General features: G+C 31.8%; 1 protein-coding gene across 1 annotated transcript; it reads left to right on the forward strand.

Annotated features, from left to right (window-relative positions):
* Positions 1 to 1,033: 1,033 nt before the first annotated feature.
* LOC127711664 (ketohexokinase-like) lies at positions 1,034 to 17,874 on the forward strand. The gene is made up of 8 exons (XM_052217779.1): positions 1,034 to 1,160; positions 3,786 to 3,898; positions 4,825 to 4,941; positions 9,489 to 9,626; positions 10,480 to 10,552; positions 14,365 to 14,491; positions 15,459 to 15,573; positions 16,664 to 17,874. The coding sequence occupies exons 2-8, from the start codon at positions 3,810 to 3,812 to the stop codon at positions 16,929 to 16,931; spliced, it is 927 nt and encodes a 308-aa protein (XP_052073739.1). The 5' UTR covers positions 1,034 to 1,160; positions 3,786 to 3,809; the 3' UTR covers positions 16,932 to 17,874.
* Positions 17,875 to 25,075: the final 7,201 nt, after the last annotated feature.

Raw genomic sequence — 25,075 nt, forward strand, 5'->3', positions numbered from 1 at the left:
AACAATTTTTTATAGAAAAATGAGTACCAAGCTTCCCTTTTTCAGAGTTAATTGTTTGATACTTCAGTCTATTCCATATATATAGCTACCAGTTTATTTTGAGCAGCTGACCTTATTCGGACCTTCACTGCAGACTAAACATGTATTAAGAATATAACTAAATTGTATTACCCTACTGTACACCTGAGACTACTCTCAGTGTACACCAATGACTTCCGAATCGATTATATGTTTTAATTACATTTGACATTTCAACTTTATGTGCAGATAATAAAAAAGCATTTCTCAAATAAGCCTTGCGTCATTATTTTATCTGTGCAAAAATACACGAAGTTATAGCCATCATACCGCCACAAAATAGCCATTAGTGCTGACTGGGCAGGGGCGGAACCAGCCATTTTTAAAAGGGGGGTTCCCAACCCAGGATAAAGGGGGGGGGGGGGGGGGGTTGGAATTCTAGTCAAATCGGCACCTGGTCAAATCGGCACCCGGTATAGTCAAATCGGTACCTGGTTAAATCGGCACCTAATGTAGTAATTTCGGCACCCATGTAAAATATGTGGAATATGCCTATTTTTTTCAGTAAAATGACTTTTTCTTTAGGTGCCGATTTGACCGGGTGCCGATTTGACTTGTACCCGGGGGTTGGGTTCCGACAACTATATGTCCCCATTCAAATGCATTGACCGTCAAGAAAAATGGGGGGGGGGGGTTCCAACCCCCGGAACCCCCCCCCCCCCCCCCCCTCTGGATCCGCCACTGCTGGGACTATTATACTATAAAAGTCCCAGGTGCTGAAAGTGGTTCTAAAACTCCAATCACTCAATCAATCAACATTGATCAATAAGATGTGACTGTCAATATTTACTAAACATTAAAATATACAATAATTTTGTATTATATGCCTCTTATCGTACTTAAAAATCAAAGAATAGTATTACAAAATGGATAAAACTGAGCAGGAAATAATACGACATAAAAGTACAGACGACCTTTTTTGATATCGGGACCGTTACAACTAATTTATCTTCAAGGGACACAACACTGCTGGGAAAAGAAACAGCTGCAAAGTTTTCATCGTCAAAACTTGCGATAAGAAGCTCTTTGCTTACATTTTAGTGTACTACTAAATCTTGAATATTATAATTGCTAATATAAATGTATGTATAATATTTAATCGTTATGACAATACAAAATAATTGAGCCAGACGCGGAAAGGAAAAAAGGTGGAGGGGTGTTTCTCCCACATATTGTTGCCAAGTTACACATCAATAACCTGTAGAATACTGTTTAATCCTTCTAATTCTCAACCCAAACGATTTCATTTTTTATTTACAATTATGTTATTGGCATCTATTACAGTCTAATCCGCAGTTGATATGTTGTAATAAGGAATTAACTGCCCTATTGACCTTCTGAAATCCTAGTCCAAATAATTATGACGTCTTGAAAGGCTATTATATTTTTTTTCTTTGACGCCTTACGTAAGGCGTCAAAGAAATAAAATATAATAGCCTTTCAAGACGTCATAATTATTTGGACTACTGAAATCCATATTAAATGTTCGATTAATACAGTACAATCGTTTAAAAAAACAGCACTTCTTCAAAAACTCCATTGTTATGCGATATTATCAGAGTTTGAAGCGTTCAAGTAAAGTAACTGTCATGGAATAGAAGTTTCTTCATAATATAAGTTCCAAATGGAAGAAATATTCTGTAATATTATTTCCACTGGAATAAATATTACAGTATATGTTCCTAACGGAATAAATGGTATAGAATATTTGTTTCATCAGGAACAGATATTATGACATTGTTTATGACAAAGTTTCCAGTGGAACTTCTGTTAGGTGGAACAAATAGACGTTGACATAACAACCTTCAGCTTGAGCGTGTGACATTTGTATGACGTCATGTTTCGCCATGACATAAATGCTCCAAGATCATTCATGAAATTTCACAGAATTTTATTTAAATTTTATACATTTTTCCAAACTCTATTGGTCGAGAACCTGTTACTGTCAGAAATTCACAGCTTTTCTCAAATACTTTTTTACAGGAACTCTGGGAAATTTTATATTCTTAACATTCAAAGTGTTACCAAAAGTTAGGGCTAACACTATAGATTCCGACTTTTATTTGTTATAAACAAAGAAAAGCCAGGTTACTACTTTGCCGATTTTTGCATGAAATTTTATAGGTACCATGACCAGTATATTTTGAATCTTGTCATTAAATGATAGAATTTACATTTAATTGGGACATTAATTATGTATTTTGCTTTCGTGTAGCAAGAAGAGAAAAGGGTGCATCAATTAAACCAGATACATCACCATTCTGACCATTAATTTATAAAATTTTGAAGGTCCTCTTCCTGTTCAGAATATATTAACTTTTTGTCACTTGAAATCAACGAATTACACTGTATTAAAGAGACTTATAAGACTTCAATTATGTAATTTTCAAATCTTTTCAAATTCTTTTGAAAGCTGGTGTTTACTATAAAGCAAGGTTAGATTTATTGGTTTGTCTTAAAAACAGTAAATGTTCCGATATCGAGGACATCATAAAGGGATAACGTTATGTCCCAACATGCGTCGTCTCTTCCTAAGACACGTTCAATTTACACAAAATTCAGTAATATCCTATCTAAATCAGATCAATCAAAACCAAGCTTTTACAAATGAAGTAAAAATATTTTTCTGAAGGCATCAGCAGTATGGTATTTTTATACAATGCCCCCATTAGTGAATAATAAGGCAGGTGACAGTAACTGGTAAATGACGATAAGTTGTCCTCGACAAGCAATGTATTATTTCTTTTTGTTATGCATTAGATTAGGAAAAACAATTCTCTGTAGTTTTTTTCTACAATTTCAATTTTTTGGAACCCCAGGATCCCATGCATGTGTATCACAGTTTAAATATGTTATGAAAATAGTGCTCTATCGAAGTGTAAACCTAGGGAAAATATTTTAATGCACCAATTCCCTTCAAGTATTTTTAAGTATGTAAATCATACATTTGTACAATGTCATAAAAGAATTATTTGGAAATAAAAACATATAAGTATATAATATGAATATTTAACCTCAGGTAGTTAATGCAGTCAACAATCATGGCAATATAGATGATCTATCTTACTAAAAAATACATCAGTCATGTCAAAGACGATTTTTTAACTCGAGATATCTTTTTTATTTTTTTTCAATATGCAAGCCTTAGCAAACTTGTGGAAATACTAAATTTAACTATGAAACCAGGAGATTCATTTTGTTACTCAAGAGAGAAAGGAATAACCTTTCTCGGAGGCGGTTTAGGGGGGGGGGGGGCAGGGTACCCGTTGATTATTTTGGGAATCACTGAAGCATGACTAAGTGGGCCCCCCTTATGAAAATTTCTGGATCCGCCACTGTTTCTTCTATATGTTTTGCAGTATTTCTTTATATGTATAACCTCATGGTTGTATGAATATGACAAATATAGCACTGTCCCAAAGAAGCTACTTATAATGTGACATCATAATGAATGATTAGCTCCTTGCTGTACAAATTTATTTTATAAAATACAGTAAGGTAAGAATGAATTATTTAAATGCCAAAAAAGGTGAAAGCCAGGGCTGACTATGTGAGACCCTCATGGGTATAGTCAAGGTCGTTAAACACTCCTGTAGAATAATTAGCTGACAATACAAATCACAACACACCAAAATACATCAACATTTTATCATTACACAAATTGTAAAAATATTCTATTAAAATAATTTACTTTTTACTTTTTTCAGTGACAGTAAAATGGAATAAAGAATATGAGTAAGAGAATCCTGGTAGTTGGTTTGGCATGTGCTGATATTATCAGTGTAGTTCAAGATTATCCAGAGGAGGATAGTGATCAGAGGTTCATACATCATATGAACTGTGGTGGATAGTTTTCTCAATTAGCAATCGTACCTTATCTCCTAATTTTTATGTAGTATACAATTACAGTTTCTGATAGCAGTAGACTGAAGTTTTTATGGATGTATTTAAATCAGTATTGACAGAGCCCAATTTATTTTGTGGATAATGACTCCTAAAGCATTGACCGAATAAGTTACTTTCATAATTTTATTTATTCCTAAATAAGTATACTGTGGATTCATTTATTTTCGTGGGTACCAATTTTCGTGGTTTGAAGAAAACTTGCATATTCGTGGACATTGAATTTCGTGGTTTGGCAAAGTCTGCATACATTCCTTTAGAAAATTTGCAATTCGTTGAACATTTAAATTCGTGGTTCCCCTGTACCCACGAAATCCACGAAAATTGGTATCCAACGAATATTTATGAACCCACACTATGTGATTTAAAAGTGAAAAGGAATCATTTTCAGATTTAAATACATTGTAACATAACATGTAACATAAAGTCCTGACTAAAAAAAATGCTATGTATAAATTTATGTTCGTTTATACTAACTTCTATGGAATGGGAGGAAATTGAATTTCTATGAGTACTTGATTTCATATAGTTTAAACAAATTCTGCAGGTATTGTATTTAGTTGAACACTTTAAAAATTTGGTGTTCACCTATGCCCACAATTTCACAGAGGGTAGGATATGTACAAAATAAAAATAGAAATCTGTATAGCTGTTTAAAAACTTGATCAAACAATTTAGTATAAAATCACTTGGTGTTTTGTGAAAACTATTTTAGATCTTTAACCCACATTAAATGCAACACATTAGGTCAACATCTATAAGGGCCTAATTATAATTAACAAAGTTCTTCCAGTTGAAAGTCAGAGGTTGTCAAATATGATTCATTCTTTACATTTTTTTCAGAGTGCTTGATTATTACTGGCAAAGGGGAGGTAATGCTGCCAATACAAGCTGTGTGCTCTCACTACTTGGAGCCAGGTCAGAGTTCCTTGGCACATTTGCTACTGACAGAGAGGCAGAGTAAGTCAGGTACTAGTCTATATATAAATGGTTTTTGGAAATGTTGATGAAGTTATAAAAACTCAATGTATTGTAAATTATATTCCTAAAAGGAAAGAAGAAGTTTAAATGTTGTATAATTACTAGTATTACTTTGGTATTACAGTTCACTTCAGTTTCCTGTATTGTCCTCCATTAATCGTGGAGCACTAGCATAGGGTATAGTTTTGGAGATTTGGATACTATTTAGGAAGCAGGACAAATCGCCCCACTGGCAAATCGCCCCACACCAAATCACCCCACTTTTTCACCAACTCGCCCCACTTTTAAAAAAATCGCCCCAAACTGGTTTACCAACTCGCCCCACTTTTTAAAAAATCGCCCCACTTGTGAAAAGGGTTAAATCCCGTTTATTTTTCTCCTGCTTACTCGCCCCACTTAATGAAAAAAGGTAAAATCTAGATGAATATATAATTTTCAGGTCTGCCAACTCGCCCCACTTAAATGAAAACTAATCTACACAGAATACAAAAAAAACGAAAATTTATTAAATTATTAATATTGAAATTAAATGATGTTTCACTTTCTTAAAATATAATTGTAAGTACATTATTTATTATCATGTAATTTTCGTATTATTGGAGAATACATTTATTCTTGTAAGCTTAGGAATCTGATTACAGTAGTTGTCGTCTGTTTATGTAGTTCATACGTGTTTCTCGTTTCTCGTTTTTATATAGATTAGACCTTTGGTTTTCCTGTTTGAATGGTTTTACACTAGTAATTTTTGGGGCCCTTTATAGCTTGCTGTTCGGTGTGAGCCAATGCTCCGTGTTGAAGGCCATACCTTGACCTATAACAGGGCTTCCAAAATTTTGTTGAGCCAGCCGGACATTTCATATCTTATCCCGATTTTAAATCCCCTTAGACTTAGTAAATTAGGCAACTATGATAATCAGTTGGCCATCATATATGAGGGGGGGTAGGAGGGGTCCTGATCCCGAAATCCCGGGCTTAAAAACATGGAATCCTGAGGTCCCGAATTTAAAAAAAATTAAATCCCGACATCCCGAAATTCGAAAAAGAATTCCCGGATCCCGAAAGGATCAATCCCGAAATCCCGAGCTTAAAAACACCCGATCCCGGAGTCCCGATAAAGGTCTTACCCCCCCCCCCCCCCTCATATATGATATAACCAATGATTGACATTAAAATGATGTTAAACTTTACTTTGATATAAATTCGATGTTCTGACGTAAAGTGTTAAATTGAAAGTGCAGCATTCGAAGTGTGCAACATCAGCGTACTAATTCCGCTTTAGACTCTTTATTTGTGCAAAATAACGCTGTCAAAAGCTTTACTTTTGTTTTTAAAATCACATTTTCCTTATGCCGGATGTTGACTTGACAATGGTAAATCATTGATCAGAGACGGATACGTAATATCCGTGTAAGTTTACGATTGAGTTAAGTAGCCTTTTCAAGTTATTTCTTCAAGAAAATACTCGAAATGAACGTTAGATAAAGGAATCAATGATAATTTTAGCATTATTGAAGAATTAGGATGCATAATTAAATTTCCCACCAGCGGACAATAGACACATGCGCACACGTGTACTAGTTCAAACAACGTGGTTCTGACGATTATTCGTTTAAAACCTTTTCAAATTTTTCATCAAATCATATTTATTAACGTATTTCTTATAATTTCAATCTTTTAGACTAAATTAATACCCTTTAGCGTACCCAAGTATTTAACACGATGTACAGTGTTTTTAAATATAATACTGAATATCATACATATTCGAATTCATTTATAAATATTCTTATTTGAAGAATTATTTTAAAATCTAAGGAAATTTTTTTAAAACTGAATGGTCATTTACAATAATATCTACAAAGCGTAATTAAATAGGATGTTGTTCCATACACGCTTACATGTTTGACCTCGTTTACCTGATCACCTTTATGTTCATTGTTATGCATCATCAATTCTATTGATTAAGACAAGCTAAGGTCTCTCATCAAAGATAATGACCTGTAATCAGTGAATGATTTATGGCTTCAATATTACTTATTGAAGGGATAATTGTTTGACAGCTTGTTGTTTTTTAAATAAAAGAACAAATTTTTTTTCCTACTTTTTATTGATGTACCAAGCCGTGCATTTGTGTACCCAGAGAATTAGACTAACTGAGACACTTCAAAGTATGAAATATGCTGCATCTGTTTAATAAAACCCAAATATGACAGAAATATCTTTGTGAAATAGATTGCCACAATTATAAACTATAATGCCCAAACGGACATTTTTACCGATCGATAGTTGGTAAAAAATGTGAAATGACCGTTTTATGAAAATGCCTTGAATAACAAAAAGTGGCAAACCTATGATATTTGACCGTTTGAGGCTGAGAGCAGCCGGACTTTTTATATAAATTTCGGTCAAGTCCGGAATATATGACCGTTTTGGAAGCCATGACCTATAATGGTTTACTTTTATAAATTGTTACTTGGATGGAGAGTTGTCTCATTGGCACTCATACCATATCTTCCTATATCTAATTAGTTATTTGCATAACAATTGAAAAGAAACCTGTTAATTGTATCGTAATCCGATATTTTATCATAACAATTGAAGGATTTCAATTAACAGCAATTTGTTTTTATAGCACTAAATGGATTGGTTACTTTTGTCTAATTAAACACTAACGAGCAATCAGTGAAAGGCAAATGTTACTTTCAAGTAAATATCAAAGAGAATGTCCATTCATTCTAGTCAAAGCAGGTTTTGTTGTTGTTGAAAAATTGGTTGGTAAGTTTTGTTTATGGTTTGAAAACAATAAAAATTGAGAAATTTATGGCTTGGTTTCAAAATTATAAAAATTAAAGTGGCCTTTGTCATGCATTTACTATGTCTACTGTGTATCCTTGTGCTGTATTGCAGTGGTTTATTCTCCCTTTTATTCTTCTAAGCATTATGTAAGCACTCTTTTAGCACATCAAACTCAAACTAACATTCTCAACCACTACGGTTGTATATTGTATTAGATTTTTCAAATATATAAGGGACTGGCCAGTTCACACCAATCTGAGTGTTGAGAAAGAAAAAAAAAAGTGCTGTATTGCAGGCAGCATATCTTCCATATGCCATATATGTGTATTCATGTTCATGTTTCTAGTACTGACATATAATACTTCGTTTTATGTTATCATGCCAGTGCTTGTCATAGTTGATTTAATGTATGTTTGTTTAAAATGATATTGTTATGCATACTTATGTAGATGTGCAAACCTGTCATCTGAGAGTAAAATTATGTAAACACACATGATTCTTGACTTATCATATGAAACATTGAATATATTTACCAGTAAAAAAACGTCACAGAAATGCTGATGCTTACTTCTTTCTGCTTTATTTCAACCAAAAGAAAATAACAAAAAAAACCTGATGCATTTCTAATGTTTTCACAAGTGGGGCGAATAGGCCTAAATTCATTACAGTTTAATTCTTTTATTCATAAGTGGGGCTAGTTGGTAGGCTTTAATTCTGTACATACTTTTATTTATCAGTGGGGTGAGTTGGCAGACATAAATTCAACGGCATTACTTCCTTTTTCATAAGAGGAGCGAGTTGGCATGACTCAATTCATCAGGATTTTTCTATTTTTCATAAGTGGGACTAGTTGGCATGACTCAATTCATCAGGATTTTTCTATTTTTCACAAGTGGGGCTAGTTGGCATACAAGTCGCAGAAATACTGATACTCAATTCTTTCTGCTTTATTTCAACAAAAAGAAAAGAACTACAAAAACATGTTTATCTAAGGTTTTTATAGGTATTGATTTTATTTATAAGTGGGGCAGGAACATAGATATACAACGGGATTGCATCTTTTTTCATAAGTGGGGCGAGTTGGCATTACTGAATTCATTGTGGTTTATCTATTTGTCATGAGTGGGGCGAGTTGGCAGACCTTATTTCAGCGGGATTTTCACCCTTTTCATAAGTGGGGCAAGTTATCCAACCTATTTTCAATGGGATTTTACCCTTTTTCATAAGTGGGGCGAGTTGGTGAAAAAGTGGGACGATTAGGTGTGGGGCGATTTGCCAGTGGGGCAATTTGTCATGGATTCTACTATTTACACCTGTTAAATATAATAGTAACAATAAAAATTCCAGAACCCAAATATACTTTAAAAGTTCAAATTGTGTCTAATGTTACAAAAATGTTGCATGATACACAAAAAAAAAAATGTGTACATGTATTACTTAATATTTTAAAATTAACTGTACAAGTTTGTATTTTACAGATTTTGAGAAGGAATAACATTTCTACAGCAATATATAATTAAAAATTGAAATAAATTAGTATTTAATCTGTTATATTCAAAAAACATTAACTGAAATATTAAGGAGTCTTCTTCAGAGTTGGAAACCAATCAGTTGAATATTTAATTAACTTTTAAAAGTTCTATAGATTTCCTTTTCTATTTTGAATAGTTCTTTCTTTTTATATTTAATTAAATTGTAATAGAATAGATATATATTATGCATTAATTTTACAGATTTCTGAAAGAAGTATTCCAGAAGTTCAATGTGATTACAGAAAATTGTGTTACTTGTACAGATGGTGTCAAAACACCAACATCCATTGTCATAACCAACAGCAAGAATGGATCCAGGACTATACTGCATCATGGGAAGTATGTAATACTATAATTTGTTATGGTTTCTTGTGTAAATGCGACAGCTGCTTGCCACTCCAATCTAGATAGACTAGGACTGCCAGTTTTCCTGCAGTAGGGTGTTAGATTCCTCCGGGCACTCTGGCTACCTCCACCAATAAAAACTGACCGCCACAATATAACCAATAGTGTATAAAGTGGCATTAAACATCAACAATCAATTAACCAATCAATGTAAACTTGGCAATTTATTAGAGTATGACAAATGGTATTCACTGGAATAATGTTATGCAGAAATATACAAAATTTTAGCAGCCATGGGTTACTGGGACATCAGAATTTCCATCTCTATATAAACATTTCTGTTAGATTCGTATGTTTCAATCTAGATATCTTATTTTTTTGCATGTTAGCATGGTTAGTGACCTTTTTGATTTATTATCTTCTAGTCCAAAAAATAAAATTTGGGATCCATTGACTTCAAGTTTTATTGCATGTTGATTTTCAGGGTTTATTTAATTTGATATGATGCATAAGTTAATAAATTTATAAGTATTAGAGCATTTTAGTTACAGAGTTTGACTTTTAAGAAATTGTCTAGTTGTAAGAATTGATTTTTCAAAATCCTCCACAACCAACATAAATTCTATGGGTAATTTTGCATACATCAAATGTACGTACAACAACAAATGAACAACAGTACAAGTCCAAAAATAGAACTCCCTTTCCCACCTTCCCACTTTCATTTTAAAGGAACAGCTCTAATTGATTATATTACAAAATCAGAAGAATTATTCTGTTCTGAGTGTTTTATTTGTGTCCAAGGTATATATCCAATTTAAACTCTCTAAATTTCAATAAATTATTTCAGAAATTGGCCAGAAATAAAACCAGAACATTTTAAAAATCTAGATCTGACTCAGTATAAATGGATTCACTTTGAGGTTAGTGTATTTTTTTTGTATAAATTAAATGGAGATGTACATCAATAGTGATCGAGACAGCTACTAAACAAAGCAAAAACTCAAACAACGTCTAGATGTGAAATTGCCGTTGTTAAAATACCTACACACAATGCACAATATGTGAAGCTCTTTTAACCCCTACTCTAGAAAAGTTAATAACTTTAAATAAAAAATATCACAAACTGCCATGTAACTACGAAATTACCCAAAGGAAAAAAAAATAAAGATAAAGACAACTAATGACAAGTTGTCCGACTTGGGACGGCCACATGAACATGAAACAGTTTTAAAACAACCCAGCTTCAGAGTAAGAGGGTACACTGGTTTACCTATGTTCATCCCTCACTCTGTTAATGTGTAACCATGATAACACTTGTCAGTTGCATTTTTTTCAACAAGTTTTTTTGAATGTTGGTGTGACTGATTGAGTTGATGCAAACCCAGTATATGTACTACAAATTATTATCAGCAACGGCAATAATTAACTTTTAATTATGATTTAAGAATATATTTGGATTGTAGAAATGCAGTTTTGATTAAAAGGGCCTTAAGGTCAAGTTACAGTAAATGGGCTATGTCACAGATTTTCCTAAAATTTTGCATACACCTTTGGCTCATTTAACTGTATCTGAAAATCGAAAAAATTATGCCTTTATCTCTTTTTTTCCCTTAAATATTACTGATTGAATTCTTTCAAAATAGGTGCCCATTTGTATAGAAAGCACATAAAATCAGCGAAAAAACGTTCTTAAATTTGTCTTTAAATCATCAAATTTCCAATTTTTACTCCATAGATTTTCTTAAAAAACTATATGTTCTTGATACAGAAATTTCAGTTTTATTGATGTAAAATAATAATAGGGTCACCAACTTCGTTTTTACGGAATACATCAAGCAAAGTGGTGTACTTGGTGAAAAAATACACAAAATGGTCAAAATAATCTTAAGGGCATCCGATACAGTTTCAAGGGAGTTAACTCTTGGCGCGACGTGAAGCGATTGAATTCCCGCAAAATGTCACTTTCTACGGGACATTATGCATGTAATTTTCCGTAATAAGAACAATATTTTGTATAATCAATGCTCCAATTTATGTTTCTCACACATGTTAACTTCTACACCATTAAGATTAGTGCATTTGATTCTAACAGGATAAAAGTCTAATAAAATTATAAGAAATTAAACACATATTACTGCTTCTGCTGTTCCTCGTTTTCAAGCTTCTGTGAGATCTTCAACAAAATATCGTATAGTGAGCAATCACAAGACAAGTGACCCTTTTGGTGTTACTAATATAATGCATGTTAATTATCATTTTTATTATCATTCATCATCCATGATCAAATTTTGATTTGGATCTGATTTTTCTGACATTTTATTACAGCACAGAAAAGCAAAGTTTTTTTTTAAATCTAATACCGAAATTTAGGTACATGAAGAAGTAAATTTCCTAACAGAACATTTTATTCCATTTATTTATGTGAAATAAAGGGCAATAACCAAAAACTTTAATTTTTTTTACAATTATCTTAGAGAAATGACAGATTGACAGCAAATACATTGCAATTTTCATTATAATTAATATTTTCAAGGGGCATAACACTTTTGAAAAATAGTTGATAGGCACTGATTTTCAAACGTGTCCATACGATATAAGTTTTATAATAAAAATCCGGCAAGAATTGTACACTTGAAAATCTAATAAAGCGGATGGACAGACAGAGGAACGGACGTGAGATATTTCTATGTACCCAGCAACGCATGGCGCGGGGGACAAAAATATATATAGTTATTTACCAATAAAATCACGCTTTAAGAGAAGTATTTGGATTTTAATCGCACCTTTACCCTCCCCCCATTAAAAAAACCTGCATTAAATACCGAGGAGAAAGTATGCGTCTGAACGTATACTACCAAGATTATAAATGCTCTAAGAAGTTACTTGCTTTAAAATCGTAATTTGGGACGATATATGTTGAAATTTTAGAGAGGAATTAAAAGGAACAAAAACAAAACCAAAGTTATGGGGGATGTATAGGTAACATGTACAGTCTTCTAGATATTAATTCAATCGTTTTTTGCCAAATCAAAAACTATGAAAAATTTCTAAATTTTGGTATAGTTTCTCTGTCTGGTAAAAGCCTCCTTTTACAAATTGAAGATTCTGCTTTATAAGATTTTTTTTGTTTTCTGACAAGTTCCGTTGGCAAGAAAAGACCTCATGTATAACTAACCTTTGTGATGACAGATGTGATCCAATGGAAATAAGTATATACAAGTGAACTTTAAAAACTGGATAAAACATTAGGACCCTCCAAGTTTTATTCAACTGTAATCATTGACCCGAATAACAGTTTGATTTTATGAATAAATGTGAAATTCTTAAAAGAGAATAAAATGTGAATAAAAGGATTTTAAGGTATATTGTAATGAAACTACAGCCCACCAACCAAAACAAAAAAAAGCATCAAGAGGTCAACATATGGTCTCAGACAATACATGAGTGTGTACTGTACCGGCATGTCTAGCTCTAAATTGCCACAAGTCTTTAGATTAAGCCGTAAAAAATACCAGCAGTCCACAATAACTATGCTTGATATGTTTCTCACTTGAGAAGTATTTATGATACACATGATTTTATTTCCGAAAACAATATTACCAATTTATAGGTAGCTCTTTATAAGCAATATTTATACATCTGAAAAATGTCGCCAATAACTTGCGGAGATAATTGGCAGGAGACGTTGAAATTGTCTGCCAGCGACGTCGTGCATTTTCGCGCTTACGTTGAGGTTATCAAGGGGGGGACGCAATTTTTTTTGTGGAATCCAACACGGTGACATATATTTTTTATTTCCTATATTGAGGAAGCATGACAAAAGGCAGTTAATGTAGAAAAATGAGAAAAATGACAATATGAGAACCTCTCGATTTCCACATTTTAAGGTAAAAAAATATCCTTCTTTGAGCATCTTATCCGTAATTTTAAGCATGGCTTAAATAACTAACTAGTCATTCTTGTAGGGATCTATTTTTCCCCTTATTTTAACTAATCACAGCATCAGATTGAATCCAATCTTATCAATTTATGACGAAGAATATATACTCCAAAATTTTTATAACTTTGCTTAACATTTTAACAAAAGTGCAAAATACCCCAATTTTCAACCTCAATTTTCTCGAAAACAAGCATGGTAACCTATGTTTTATTTGGTGATTTCTTTTATAACTCGCCCAGGCCTACAACATATTTCAAAATTATAAAAATGACAATATAACGTGAAACTGTATCGGATGCCATTTACGTCATCGCGTTGTAGACCCTAAATTGTCGATTTTTGACGTTTTTTACTACAGACAAGGTAATGGATTTGTTAATACACGAAAAACGAAGTCGGTGACCATATGATTATTTTATATCATTAAAACGGAAATGTATGTATCAACAACATATAGTTTTTTAAGAAAAATCTTTGGAGTAAAAATATAAAATTTGTTGATTTTAAGGTAAATTTATGAACTTTTTTCGTCGATTTCATGTGCTTCCTATACAAATAAATGTTCACCTATTTTGAACGAATTCAATCAGTTATATTTCAGAAAATAAAAGAAACAAATGTATTATTTTTTCGATTTTCAGATATAATTCAACGAGCCCAACTGATATGCAAAATTTTACCAAAATCTGTGACATAGCCCATTTACTGTTCCTTGACCTTAAGTGTCCAAATGTTAGGGGATGCATGTAGTTGTGATTATTATAAATTTAAATTTTTTCAAATATTTTTAAGGGAAGACCATCATGTGATGACATTAAAGACATGTTATCGTGGATAGATGAATACAATAAAACTGTCGATAAAGATGCAAGGATTCGTACATCATTAGAGATAGAAAAAACCACTAGAATTGGTCTAGGTAATTTAAAAACTCAATGTTTTTGTCATAAATTTTGTCACAGAAAGCATGTTGGCCAAAGCATATTTTGTGTATGACACTTAAAAGGAGGAGAGCATTGATTTGAAAATTTATTCCTGATCAGATGACCAAATCTTTAACAGCTACTAGTAACAGCAAAAAAAAACAAAACAAAAACAAACAAAAACAAATACTCCCCCACTTGAAATATTGTGCTTTTGAAGAGCAATTGTTTTTTCTTAAGTTTGTTTAAAAATTCTGAGGTTTATACAGAGGTCATAAGAGGTTCAAATTTGTTTTAAAGAAATAAAGGCAGAGGACTATGTGAATTTTCAAGTGATAGGCCCTCCCTGAGAAAGTCAAAAACCCTGTATAAAGCATCAGTGCAAACGATGGGTACTGGACTTTCTAATTAAAAATTAAAGGTTCCCACCCAAAAACACAGGTCTCGAACCTTGGACTTGCACTTATATTGTCTAATTTGAACCTCATACCTATATTTTAGTCTTTTTAAATTCATAAGGCCAGATATGGTACAGATTCCCGAAGTTTCCTAAACACTGACATGGTCACTGATGAAATTGATTAAAGGGGTTCTTTATATAATTAATAGATGTCAATGAATGGACTGTAATTGTTGTTATTACATTGTTTGCAATGAATTACATTGATTTCCTAGTGAAATAAAAATCAATAATTTCACGTGAAATAAACATGGTTTTGTTGTCAAGACGTCGATAACATCGGATCAAAACAAATTGTGAATGCGTAGAAAAAGATATAGTTCTTTACATTTTCTACATAAATTTCATGAAAAAAGTCATTTACCAATGTAATAAAAAGAATAACTACGCGCATTCATGAATTAATGTGGTGTTCGGTCACTCATTGAATATTTTTCTCTATTTGAATTCTTCGATTAGTTATTCTATAATTATTACTTTTTGTCTTTTTTATATTTTGTTAGATAACCTGTTCAATACAGCAGACACATTATTTGTAAGCAAGGATTATGTCAAAAGTAGAGGTTATAACACTAAGGAAGAAGGTGTTCAGAAATTGTCTGTCAAGTGCAGAGAAGGGTAAGATATAATTACTGTTTATCAGGTTTCTGCATATTGATAACGTAAAATATCAGCTCTGATCCACAGCATGAAGCATTTTGTTTAGTGAGCACAGGAAACTAGTTAAAATTGGCTTAATTTTGAGTAGAGCAGCTGATATCTTAAACTATCAACATGATGAAAATTATTCTTTTTCAGATTGTTTTGGGTTATTTTTTTATGATAAAAACTAGTTTTTTTTCATTGTATAACAAGAAAAAATATTTAATGTCAAAAGGTTCTGCTAAGAAGTTTTATACAAGGCTGAGTAATTTAGAGTGATACAGGGATGGGGAAGACTTACTAGTTCTTTGCAGATTTTCATGGAATGTATGTCAAAGGTTTACATCATCAATGTTTCTGTTAAGACTGAAAATCAGTTCCAAAAAGCTATTTTTTAAGGATTTATGCCTCTTAGAAATATAAGTTATTTAGAAAATTGCATTGTAAGCACTCTGAAGCCTACATTTCCTGTAGGATTGTTATGAAATTTATATCAAAGGTTGATATCAGAAATGTCTAAGACCAGTAAATCAACCATTTTTACAATTTAGTTATGTCTCTAAGAAATGTAATTGCATTGTAAGTGCTCTTTAGTGTACAATTATTTCCAAATACTTAAGAACTTGAGGGCATGCAAGCAAACTATTTTTACAGGAGTTACATGAAATAAAAAAGACCTAGAAAAATCCAATTGCACAAGTTTGCTATCTATTTATATCTATATTTATGTTTATATCAAGTTATTTGACTGTCAGCAGTCATCAGAGGTCACTTCAATGGTTAATTAGATGGTGTCTAAACTTAAATTAACACAAAATGCTGATACATATTATTGAGCCCATGCATTGTAAATTGTTTATTTTAGACTTTTCATAACTTGGATATACCTTTTAGTATGTTTTAAATCAAAAATTAGAATTTGAGTCAAATCAGTGAGAATGAATTTGAAAGCTAATGCCCCTTTAACAAAGACAAATACTAAAAAGGGTTTGAATTCTAGTTTATCCCATATTGGTCAAAATTTGTATATTTTGTTTGTTATGAATTGTATTTCAATTACTTCCAGATCTGAAATTATTTGCCCTTGGGGTGAAGAAGGAGCTGTTGCCAAGGGAACAGACAGACTGTTACATTCTTCTCCAGCTTTTCCTCCGAAACTTACACCAGGACAGAATATGGAAACTTTAGCAGCTGGTGATACATTTAATGCTGCCTTTATTTTGTCAAGGTCAAAAGGTCAAAGTTTAAATGAAGCTCTGACATTTGGTTGTCAGGTGGCTGGTGCTAAATGTGGAATGAAGGGTATTGATGGGTTAGATACATTTAAATCATGATGAAAGGCTACATATTTGTTACATGATATATAAATGATAATTGAATAAAGTATTTTGAGGGTTTGATGGATTACTGGAAAAGAGCTTTTTCAGGTGAAATGATATTTAAAAAAAGTATGAGATGTATTTTATAAACTTTATTGCCTTTAAAGAAAATAAGTAAAACATTCTTACACTTTGAAAAAACGTTTTTCTAATAATGATGCATTATTGCTTCTGTCTCCCATCAGAGATGATTGAAGCATTGAAAATCATGATATTAAGGTTGTTTTTTAATTCATGCCTTGTATGAAAGCTAAGATAAACACACTTTGAAGCATTGGGTCTACTTTATTTTGGGAATATGTATTTTTGGGGCCCTTTATAGCTTACTGTTCAGTGTGAGCCAAGGCTCAGTGTTGAAGACCGTACTTTGACCTATTATGGTTTACTTTTATAAATTTTGACTTGGATGGAGAGTTGTCTCATTGGCACTCATACCACATCTTCTTATATCTATGTAGAAAATGTAATAGTGTATAGACTAACGTTTGAAAAGAAATATTATTTGAGTATTTTTTCTTACATTGCTTCTTTATTCAAAATTACTTGTAATTTAGCGAAATATTTATGATGAAACTATTTTCAGGAATAAATTTCTGTCAATCCACCTATATATCACAAAGAAACCAGTTTTATGCAAAATGAGTGAAACCGGTTCAATGTATGTAACCAGATTAAAAAAACATTTTTTAATGAAAGTACATGATAAATTCTATCATAGAATGTCTTGCACTTTATGAAATATTGGTGCAGGTGCACTACTGATTAAAGTTCTCAAGAATTATATTGAAATACATTTTATTAAAAGATTATTGTTATTTTATTCATGATAATTGTTATTTCTTTTATGTTAAGTATTATAATCATGAAAACAAACGTTAAATAAAAGAATATGAATATAGCTATTATCTGATTTTGCCTTAAGATGTCTTCACTCCTTGGACTCTTTCTATCAGCTTTCATTTGAAACTACATGATCCAATTTATGGACCGTTTGGGTCTTTTGCTTATACATGTCTGTTGAGAATGCACCAGAGGATGGATTCCATATTGGATACATATTAGATATATATAATTATAGTCCTTTAACGATGACCTTTTTTAATGCTAATGTTTAACCATAGGGACCATTGAGAGCTTTTGTCTTGACTGTTCATACCACATGCCCAGTTTAGACCATGGTGAGCTTTTGTCCTGACTTTTTATACCACATGCTAAATTTAGACCGTAGTGAGCTTTTGTTCTGACTAATCATACCATATGCTCAATTTAGACAATAGTGAGCTTTTGTTCTGACTTTTCATACCACATGCCCAATTTAGACCATAGTGAGCTTTTGTCCTGATTTTTCATACCACATGCCCAATTTTGATCATTGATGAGCTGAATTATCCTTAGTGTGTATGTGATAAAGTTTGTGCATTTCATTAACTCTGACTTCATGGTAAAACTAACTCTGAGAGGCACTAACACAATCATAAATCAACTTCTTATAGGAGTTGCTGCCTTCAAAAGATTTTGTCCTTATAGATAGAGAAACTGTAAGCAACAAAAATGATCTTCACATAAGTCAATATTACTGAAATGTATGATTGACCCATGATAGGAATGATTATCTTTTTTTTTGAGTGGGCATCTACATGTATATTTAAAACCATGATAAATATATAGACTGTAAAGAACAAATGAACAGCATTCCAAGATCTACATATTATTATACACAATATAACTGAAATCTACAGTTGATTCATTAATAATTTCCTTAAATTGCCACTTCTGACACATTATCTTTATGAATTGGCTATAACCTTTACCACTGTAAAACAAAGAGAAATTGTTAACAGGTAAAATTATAAGCAAGACAATATACAACACGAACTTATATCTAAAATATATTGTCTCAACCTTTTGGGGCATTTGTCATTGAAAGACGTAGCCATAACCTTTTTTTAAATGTTTTACACGAGAATCTTGCCAATTCTAACATAGTCACAATTTTTGTTAATGACATGAAAGATGGCTGACTCTGTTGCTTATCGTTTTGCTGAATTATAGTTTTGTATAGGACAGGAGTCTGGTCCAATTTATCTTACTTTAATATTATATGGTAGATATAATTAATTATTCGAGCATATTACAGTATCCTGTTATAAAAACAATATCATTTGGACTATTTCAATTGTGAAATTTTTACTGCAGTCGTGATTTTATCATGATAAAAACTTTACTATTTATTAGACAAAGGAATGTTTTATTTTCTTCAACTGTAAATAAATTATGTAACAATTTTTCACAAATTATTTACCAAAACTCACATTTATTTATCAATTGTCTTTTGTTATTGAATAGTTAAAGATGACTTTAGAGTGTTGCTGAGAGACATGATCAATCTCTCCTCAATTTATTCACACTAGGGTCAATTTCCAAGGATTTTATTCCTTTCAGTGCAAATTTCCAAAAGCATTATTGCTTAACCCTCATTTTCAGTGGCAGTAGAAATTCTCGCCTTCATCTCGGTCGATCACCTTTGCAGAACCTACCTATTGCATAAGTTATTAATTTGTTCTAGCCTGGGACTATTATACTAATATACTAGTATGATAGTCCCAGTTCTAGCATATGTTTTGACTATTTGCCACTTAACGTAAAACAATCTTTGCTAATACACAGTTACATAGGTTCATACTACTATGTTCAATTTAAGGCTAAAACAATTTTTTGATGTCTTTCGGGATATGTGTACAAATTATACATGCCCAAAATTGCTTGGGGCTTCAATTGCTGAGAGTGAATATTGTTCATTCCCATCTGTTCATACATTTTTAGGCCATGTCGATCTTGCTATTAGTAACTTGCCAGTATTTCTTTGATTACTTTTAACTCAAAAGCTACTTTTGCTGTCGTTTGATTAGTTCATCAATAACACAAATATCTTTAACAACAGACACTGCTCTGTCAACATCATACTTTATGACTACTACAGCCTCTCGTTACAGAAAACATGTGCATATCAACCGACAAGGAAAAATACACTGTAATTTCATAAATACATGAAACTTATTGCTTTAGTTATTGCCCTGAAATGTCTAGTTTTAGAAATCTTTGATGTTATTATAGTTATCAAAGGTACCAGGTTTATAATTTGAAACGCCAGACGCGCGTTTCGTCTACACAAGACTCGTCAGTGACGCTCAAATAAAAATAGTTAGAAAGCCAAACAAGTACAAAGTTGAAGAGCATTGAGGACCCCAAATTCCAAAAGTTATATTATTTGAAAACTACTTATGACTTTAAAATCATTTGGAACACTAATATTTGTTTTACCAACTGACAAAGATGACTGTGGCAAAATTTGTACCACTACATGTATTTGTAATTTTTGGTTTACAATTAACGCTTCAACTTCTTAATTGATCCGGCATTAAAGTGTTTCGACTTGTGTACCATTGTGACAAAATAATGATTTGTACATTGTTTTGCCATTATCTTGAAAAACTGACAAATAGTCTGAAATATAAACCAGCAAAAACATTTAGATTATGACCAAAATGGTCAGTCAACTCCTTATAAAAGTTATTAGCCTTCAATGATGATTTTTCACTATTTTTGTAATTTTGGCGAATACCATTAGACAGAAACTGTCAGCAGGAAAAGTTTTCAGCAAAATAAGTTAACTGAATCGACAATCGACTCGGTGACATTGAAAGAAATGTCTACCCGTTTATCTGGTTTTGGCTTTCCCTTTCAAAACTATACAAATTAGAAAGAAATAGGAACTGGAAACGTGAGCAAACATATTTAAGGTTTACGACCCCTTCTGTGGCCTGTCAATTACGAAATTTTCAAACTGCAATAGTATCAAAACAGCAAAGACCATGGATAATAGAGATGGACCATTTTGTACATATATTAAGGGGAAACTTCGTGCAAAGCATTATTATTCATAGTTTAATTGTATTTAGTAGAAAAAGAGAATTTGGTGAAAATAAAACCAAGATTTGTGTAGAAAATCCACAGACTTTAATACAGAGATTTTTGTTATAAAATTTTAAACACAGATTACTCACTTGTTTTTCATGATCAGCTAGCGTTTATTGTTTACAAAAAGTCCTAAACAACCTTTGAATTCCAAAACACCTAGTGCTGAGTCACCAAAGTCGAGCGCACCCTAAAAGGTGTACTTTAATTGGTCCATATTTATATTTGTTTTAACCAATATCTAAATTTATAAACTTGTTTTAAGGAAATCATCGCTAGCACTGCATGCAATAATCCTCTATCTATCAAGCATCGAATCGCCAAATATAAGTGTACAAGGGGAAAGGCTGTGGATTTTCTATAAACTTTCCATATGTTTAGCATTGAATCAACACAAGGGTACATAATCTTAAACTTACAATAAGTCAGCAAAACCAAAATATACAAACCGACTCACTGTAGGAGTTAGTGCTCTTTTTACCGTTTTTTTTTTTGTGGTTTTAACTGTTTCACTGAAATCTATAAAAAATTGAAAACAACACGTTTAATAATTGCATGCGTCCGAAGCGCTTTTCTGGATTTACCTTCTATAACATATAGAGAGAAACTAAACTGCAAAATAAAAAATCAACAAAATAAAATCAAGTATATTTTTAAAAAGTCCAATTACTCCTTGAATGCGTTATTGGGCTATTCCAGAAATAATCCATACCCCCTATAGAAGGTTAAGGATTTCCAGAAAAAAAATCAGTAAAAAACTCTGATTTTCCAGAAAATATTCTCTTAGTCGCCAATAATTTCCAGAATATTTCATAAATTCTAAAAAAATATTCCAGGAAAAAAATGAGAATAATAATAAAAGTTCCTAGAAAATATCCCTTGGAAATAAATATTTCCACACAAATTTAACTTCCAACACAAAATTTCGAGATAAAACATTTTCATGAAACATATAAGTTTTAATATTGTTTATATTGCGTCATACATGTAGATGATTAGATTAAACTCATTCATTCAGTGTATATTTACTTGATTTTGTTTAAATGTCTTTTTGATCAAGTTCAGCCATTTCAATTGATATTTTATAGTGGGTCTTTTTATATTGTAATGTCACACTACGGTCTCAGGTTAGGGTTAAGGTTGGCTCCTGTTATAATTTTTAAAACTGCTGCATTTTTATGCACTTGTCCTATGTCAGGTGCAGTTGTTCAGAGGTTGTCGTTTGTTGGTGTGGTAACTGGTTCATAAGTGTTTCTGGTTTTTCATATAGATTAGACTGTTGGTTTTTCAGTTAATTTTGGGGTCCTTTATAACTTGTTATTTGGTGTGAGCCAAGGCTCCATGTTTTTGACCTATAATTGTTAACTTTTTATTCACTGTGATTTGGATGGAGAGTTGTCTCATTGGCACTCATACCACATCTTCTTATTTATATCAACTCATTCATTACATTGTTTTAAAGTTATAAGATGACTTAAAAGCTCATTAGAGCTTGTGTTTTTGTATGCTTACAATACCGTGTATGATCATCTAAAACAGTTATTAATGATTATATATCTTTAACAGTCAATAGACCTTAATATTATTTGGGAATCTGCAACAGTTGACCTGACAATTTGCGGTACTTGAACTTTTAATCATCATGATCATACAACAATCACTTTTCCTTTTTGGCATCAGAAATTTTTTCTTGCGACGTCAAAACTTCTTCTGTGATTTCCAGTTATGGTAGACAAATAAAAGTATAGAAAACAAACAACAGTTAACAGATAAAAACATACAACTAAAGGACAAATGCTAGATTATAGTTTCATCAACCAAATAACCAGAAAATTACCCAATTAACATCTTATATTGATAAATCATTTAGTCAAACACTTGTTTATCTATCTTCACAGTAGGAAGTTGTCCAGTGACCATAATCTTGTAGATAACTGATAGTGATAAGACATGTAAGAAATGTCAGACCAGTTATGTTCTGTTCATCATGTTCATAACACAAAATAGATTGGCAAGAATCAGTGGCAAGCTGTCTGCTGATGTTTTGAGTTTACAAACACAATTGGTTTATTACTACAAGGGAATTCATAAAGTAAAAAAAATATAGGTAGTTTGTTTCCCATTTTAGTGTAATTTTAAAGGATAATACAAAATTTTTTGAGATATAAATTAATCAGGAATATGACCATACATGTAATAACTGATTTTGACAAATTTTCAAAATTTTTAATTAATTTTATTGTCAAATGATTGTGAACTGGATTCAAAAAGAAAGAATATATCAAATTTGTTGTTTTCGTAACAAACATATTTTGAAAATTTATTCTTTAACAATGGTTTCCAATTTCCCAAATCAGATTTTTGAAATGCAAATGTATACAAACTTGACTTCATAAACGAAAAAAAAACTTTTCCAAGAATAAGACAAGACCTTTTAAAAATTGAAAAGGTATTTACAACTCAAAACATTATGACCAAATATTTACAGTGGCTGCTCAAAATAAGGAAGTATTTTTTCTTAGTATAGTTTTATTGTGACTATCATATTTATTCATGATGATCCAAATCATGATAATTGATAAAATTGAGAATGGAAATGGGGAATGTGTCAAAGAGACAACAACCCGACCATAGGACAGACAACAGCAGAAGGTCACCAACAGGTCTTCAATGCAGCGAGAAATTCCCGCACCCGCAGGCGTCCTTCAGCTGGCCCCTAAACAAATATATATACTAGTTCAGTGATAATGAACGCCATACTAAACTCCAAATTGTACACAAGAAACTAAAATTAAAAATAATACAAGACTAACAAAGGCTAGAGGCTCCTGACTTGGGACAGGCGCAAAAATGCGGCGGGGTTAAACATGTTTATGAGATCTCAACCCTCCCCCTATACCTCTAGCCAATGTAGAAAAGTAAACGCATAACAATACGCACATTAAAATTCAGTTCAAGAGAAGTCCGAGTCTGATGTCAGAAGATGTAACCAAAGAAAATAAACAAAATGACAATAATACATAAATAACAACAGACTACTAGCAGTTAACTGACATGCCAGCTCCAGACTTCAATTAAACTGATTGAAAGATTATGTCTTCATCATATAAATATCAGGCACAATCCTTCCCGTTAGGGGTTTAGTATCATACCATCATAACATATATGAGAAGAACATAACCCGTGTCATGCCAACAACTGGTTTTTAAATAAATGTGTTTAGTGCCGATGCAAAGACCCTATAAGTGAATCAATATTAACGCCAAAATATGCAATCTTTAATGACCTGACAACAGTATCGTACCTATATCCCTTCTTAATAAGTCTATTTAAAGGTTTTGTTAGCTTCAGAGGTGAATACTGACATTTTTGTGCTTTATAAAGAATATTTCTTGTGCTTTATAATGATGCCTATAATAACATTAAACTTATTATTTTCTGATATTGATTGTTGGGACAAAAAAAAACTATCTGCTCTGATTTTCAAGCTACATGTTATAATTTCCTAAAACATTATGAAATTAAAATAAAAACACCAAACTTTTAAACAATTGTTAAACTCTAAATTTATATAATATGATTTACATTTTCAATGTATATATACATGTTTATAGTTAAAATAAGTTATGGAACCGAAAGACATGAAAGATGATACTTTATGTATTTATTCAAAACATATTCATATTAAATATAATCATGTTAATCCACTTGGACAAATTGTAAAGATCATCGATAGAGTCAATTAATTATAATGATAAATGAATGAAAAAAAAAAATTAACGATTTAAATAATAAACAAATAAAATGTTCCAATCTTAAACCCGAGACTAAACATTTATTGCAGCAGAGAAAGGGATTGTGGATACATAAATCCTAGTTTTAATCTCCTTTGTCTTCTGTAACATGTATAAATATCTGCGTGTAGTACAAGTAATTAGTTATTATTAATATCCACAGAAATGACCATGTGTTCACAGTGGGACTTCTTTAAAGCTTTAATTACTGATTGTTTGTCAACTGAATGGCTAGATAAAATAATAACAACTATGAAAAGCAGTAAGTCCTGGTGTGTGGTTTCTCACAATTAGTTTGATTTAGGTCCAAACAAATTTCATTACAAACAT

Source organism: Mytilus californianus, unplaced genomic scaffold (assembly GCF_021869535.1).
Source record: "Mytilus californianus isolate M0D057914Y unplaced genomic scaffold, xbMytCali1.0.p SCAF_8, whole genome shotgun sequence".
NCBI classification, from domain to species: Eukaryota; Metazoa; Mollusca; class Bivalvia; order Mytilida; family Mytilidae; genus Mytilus; species Mytilus californianus.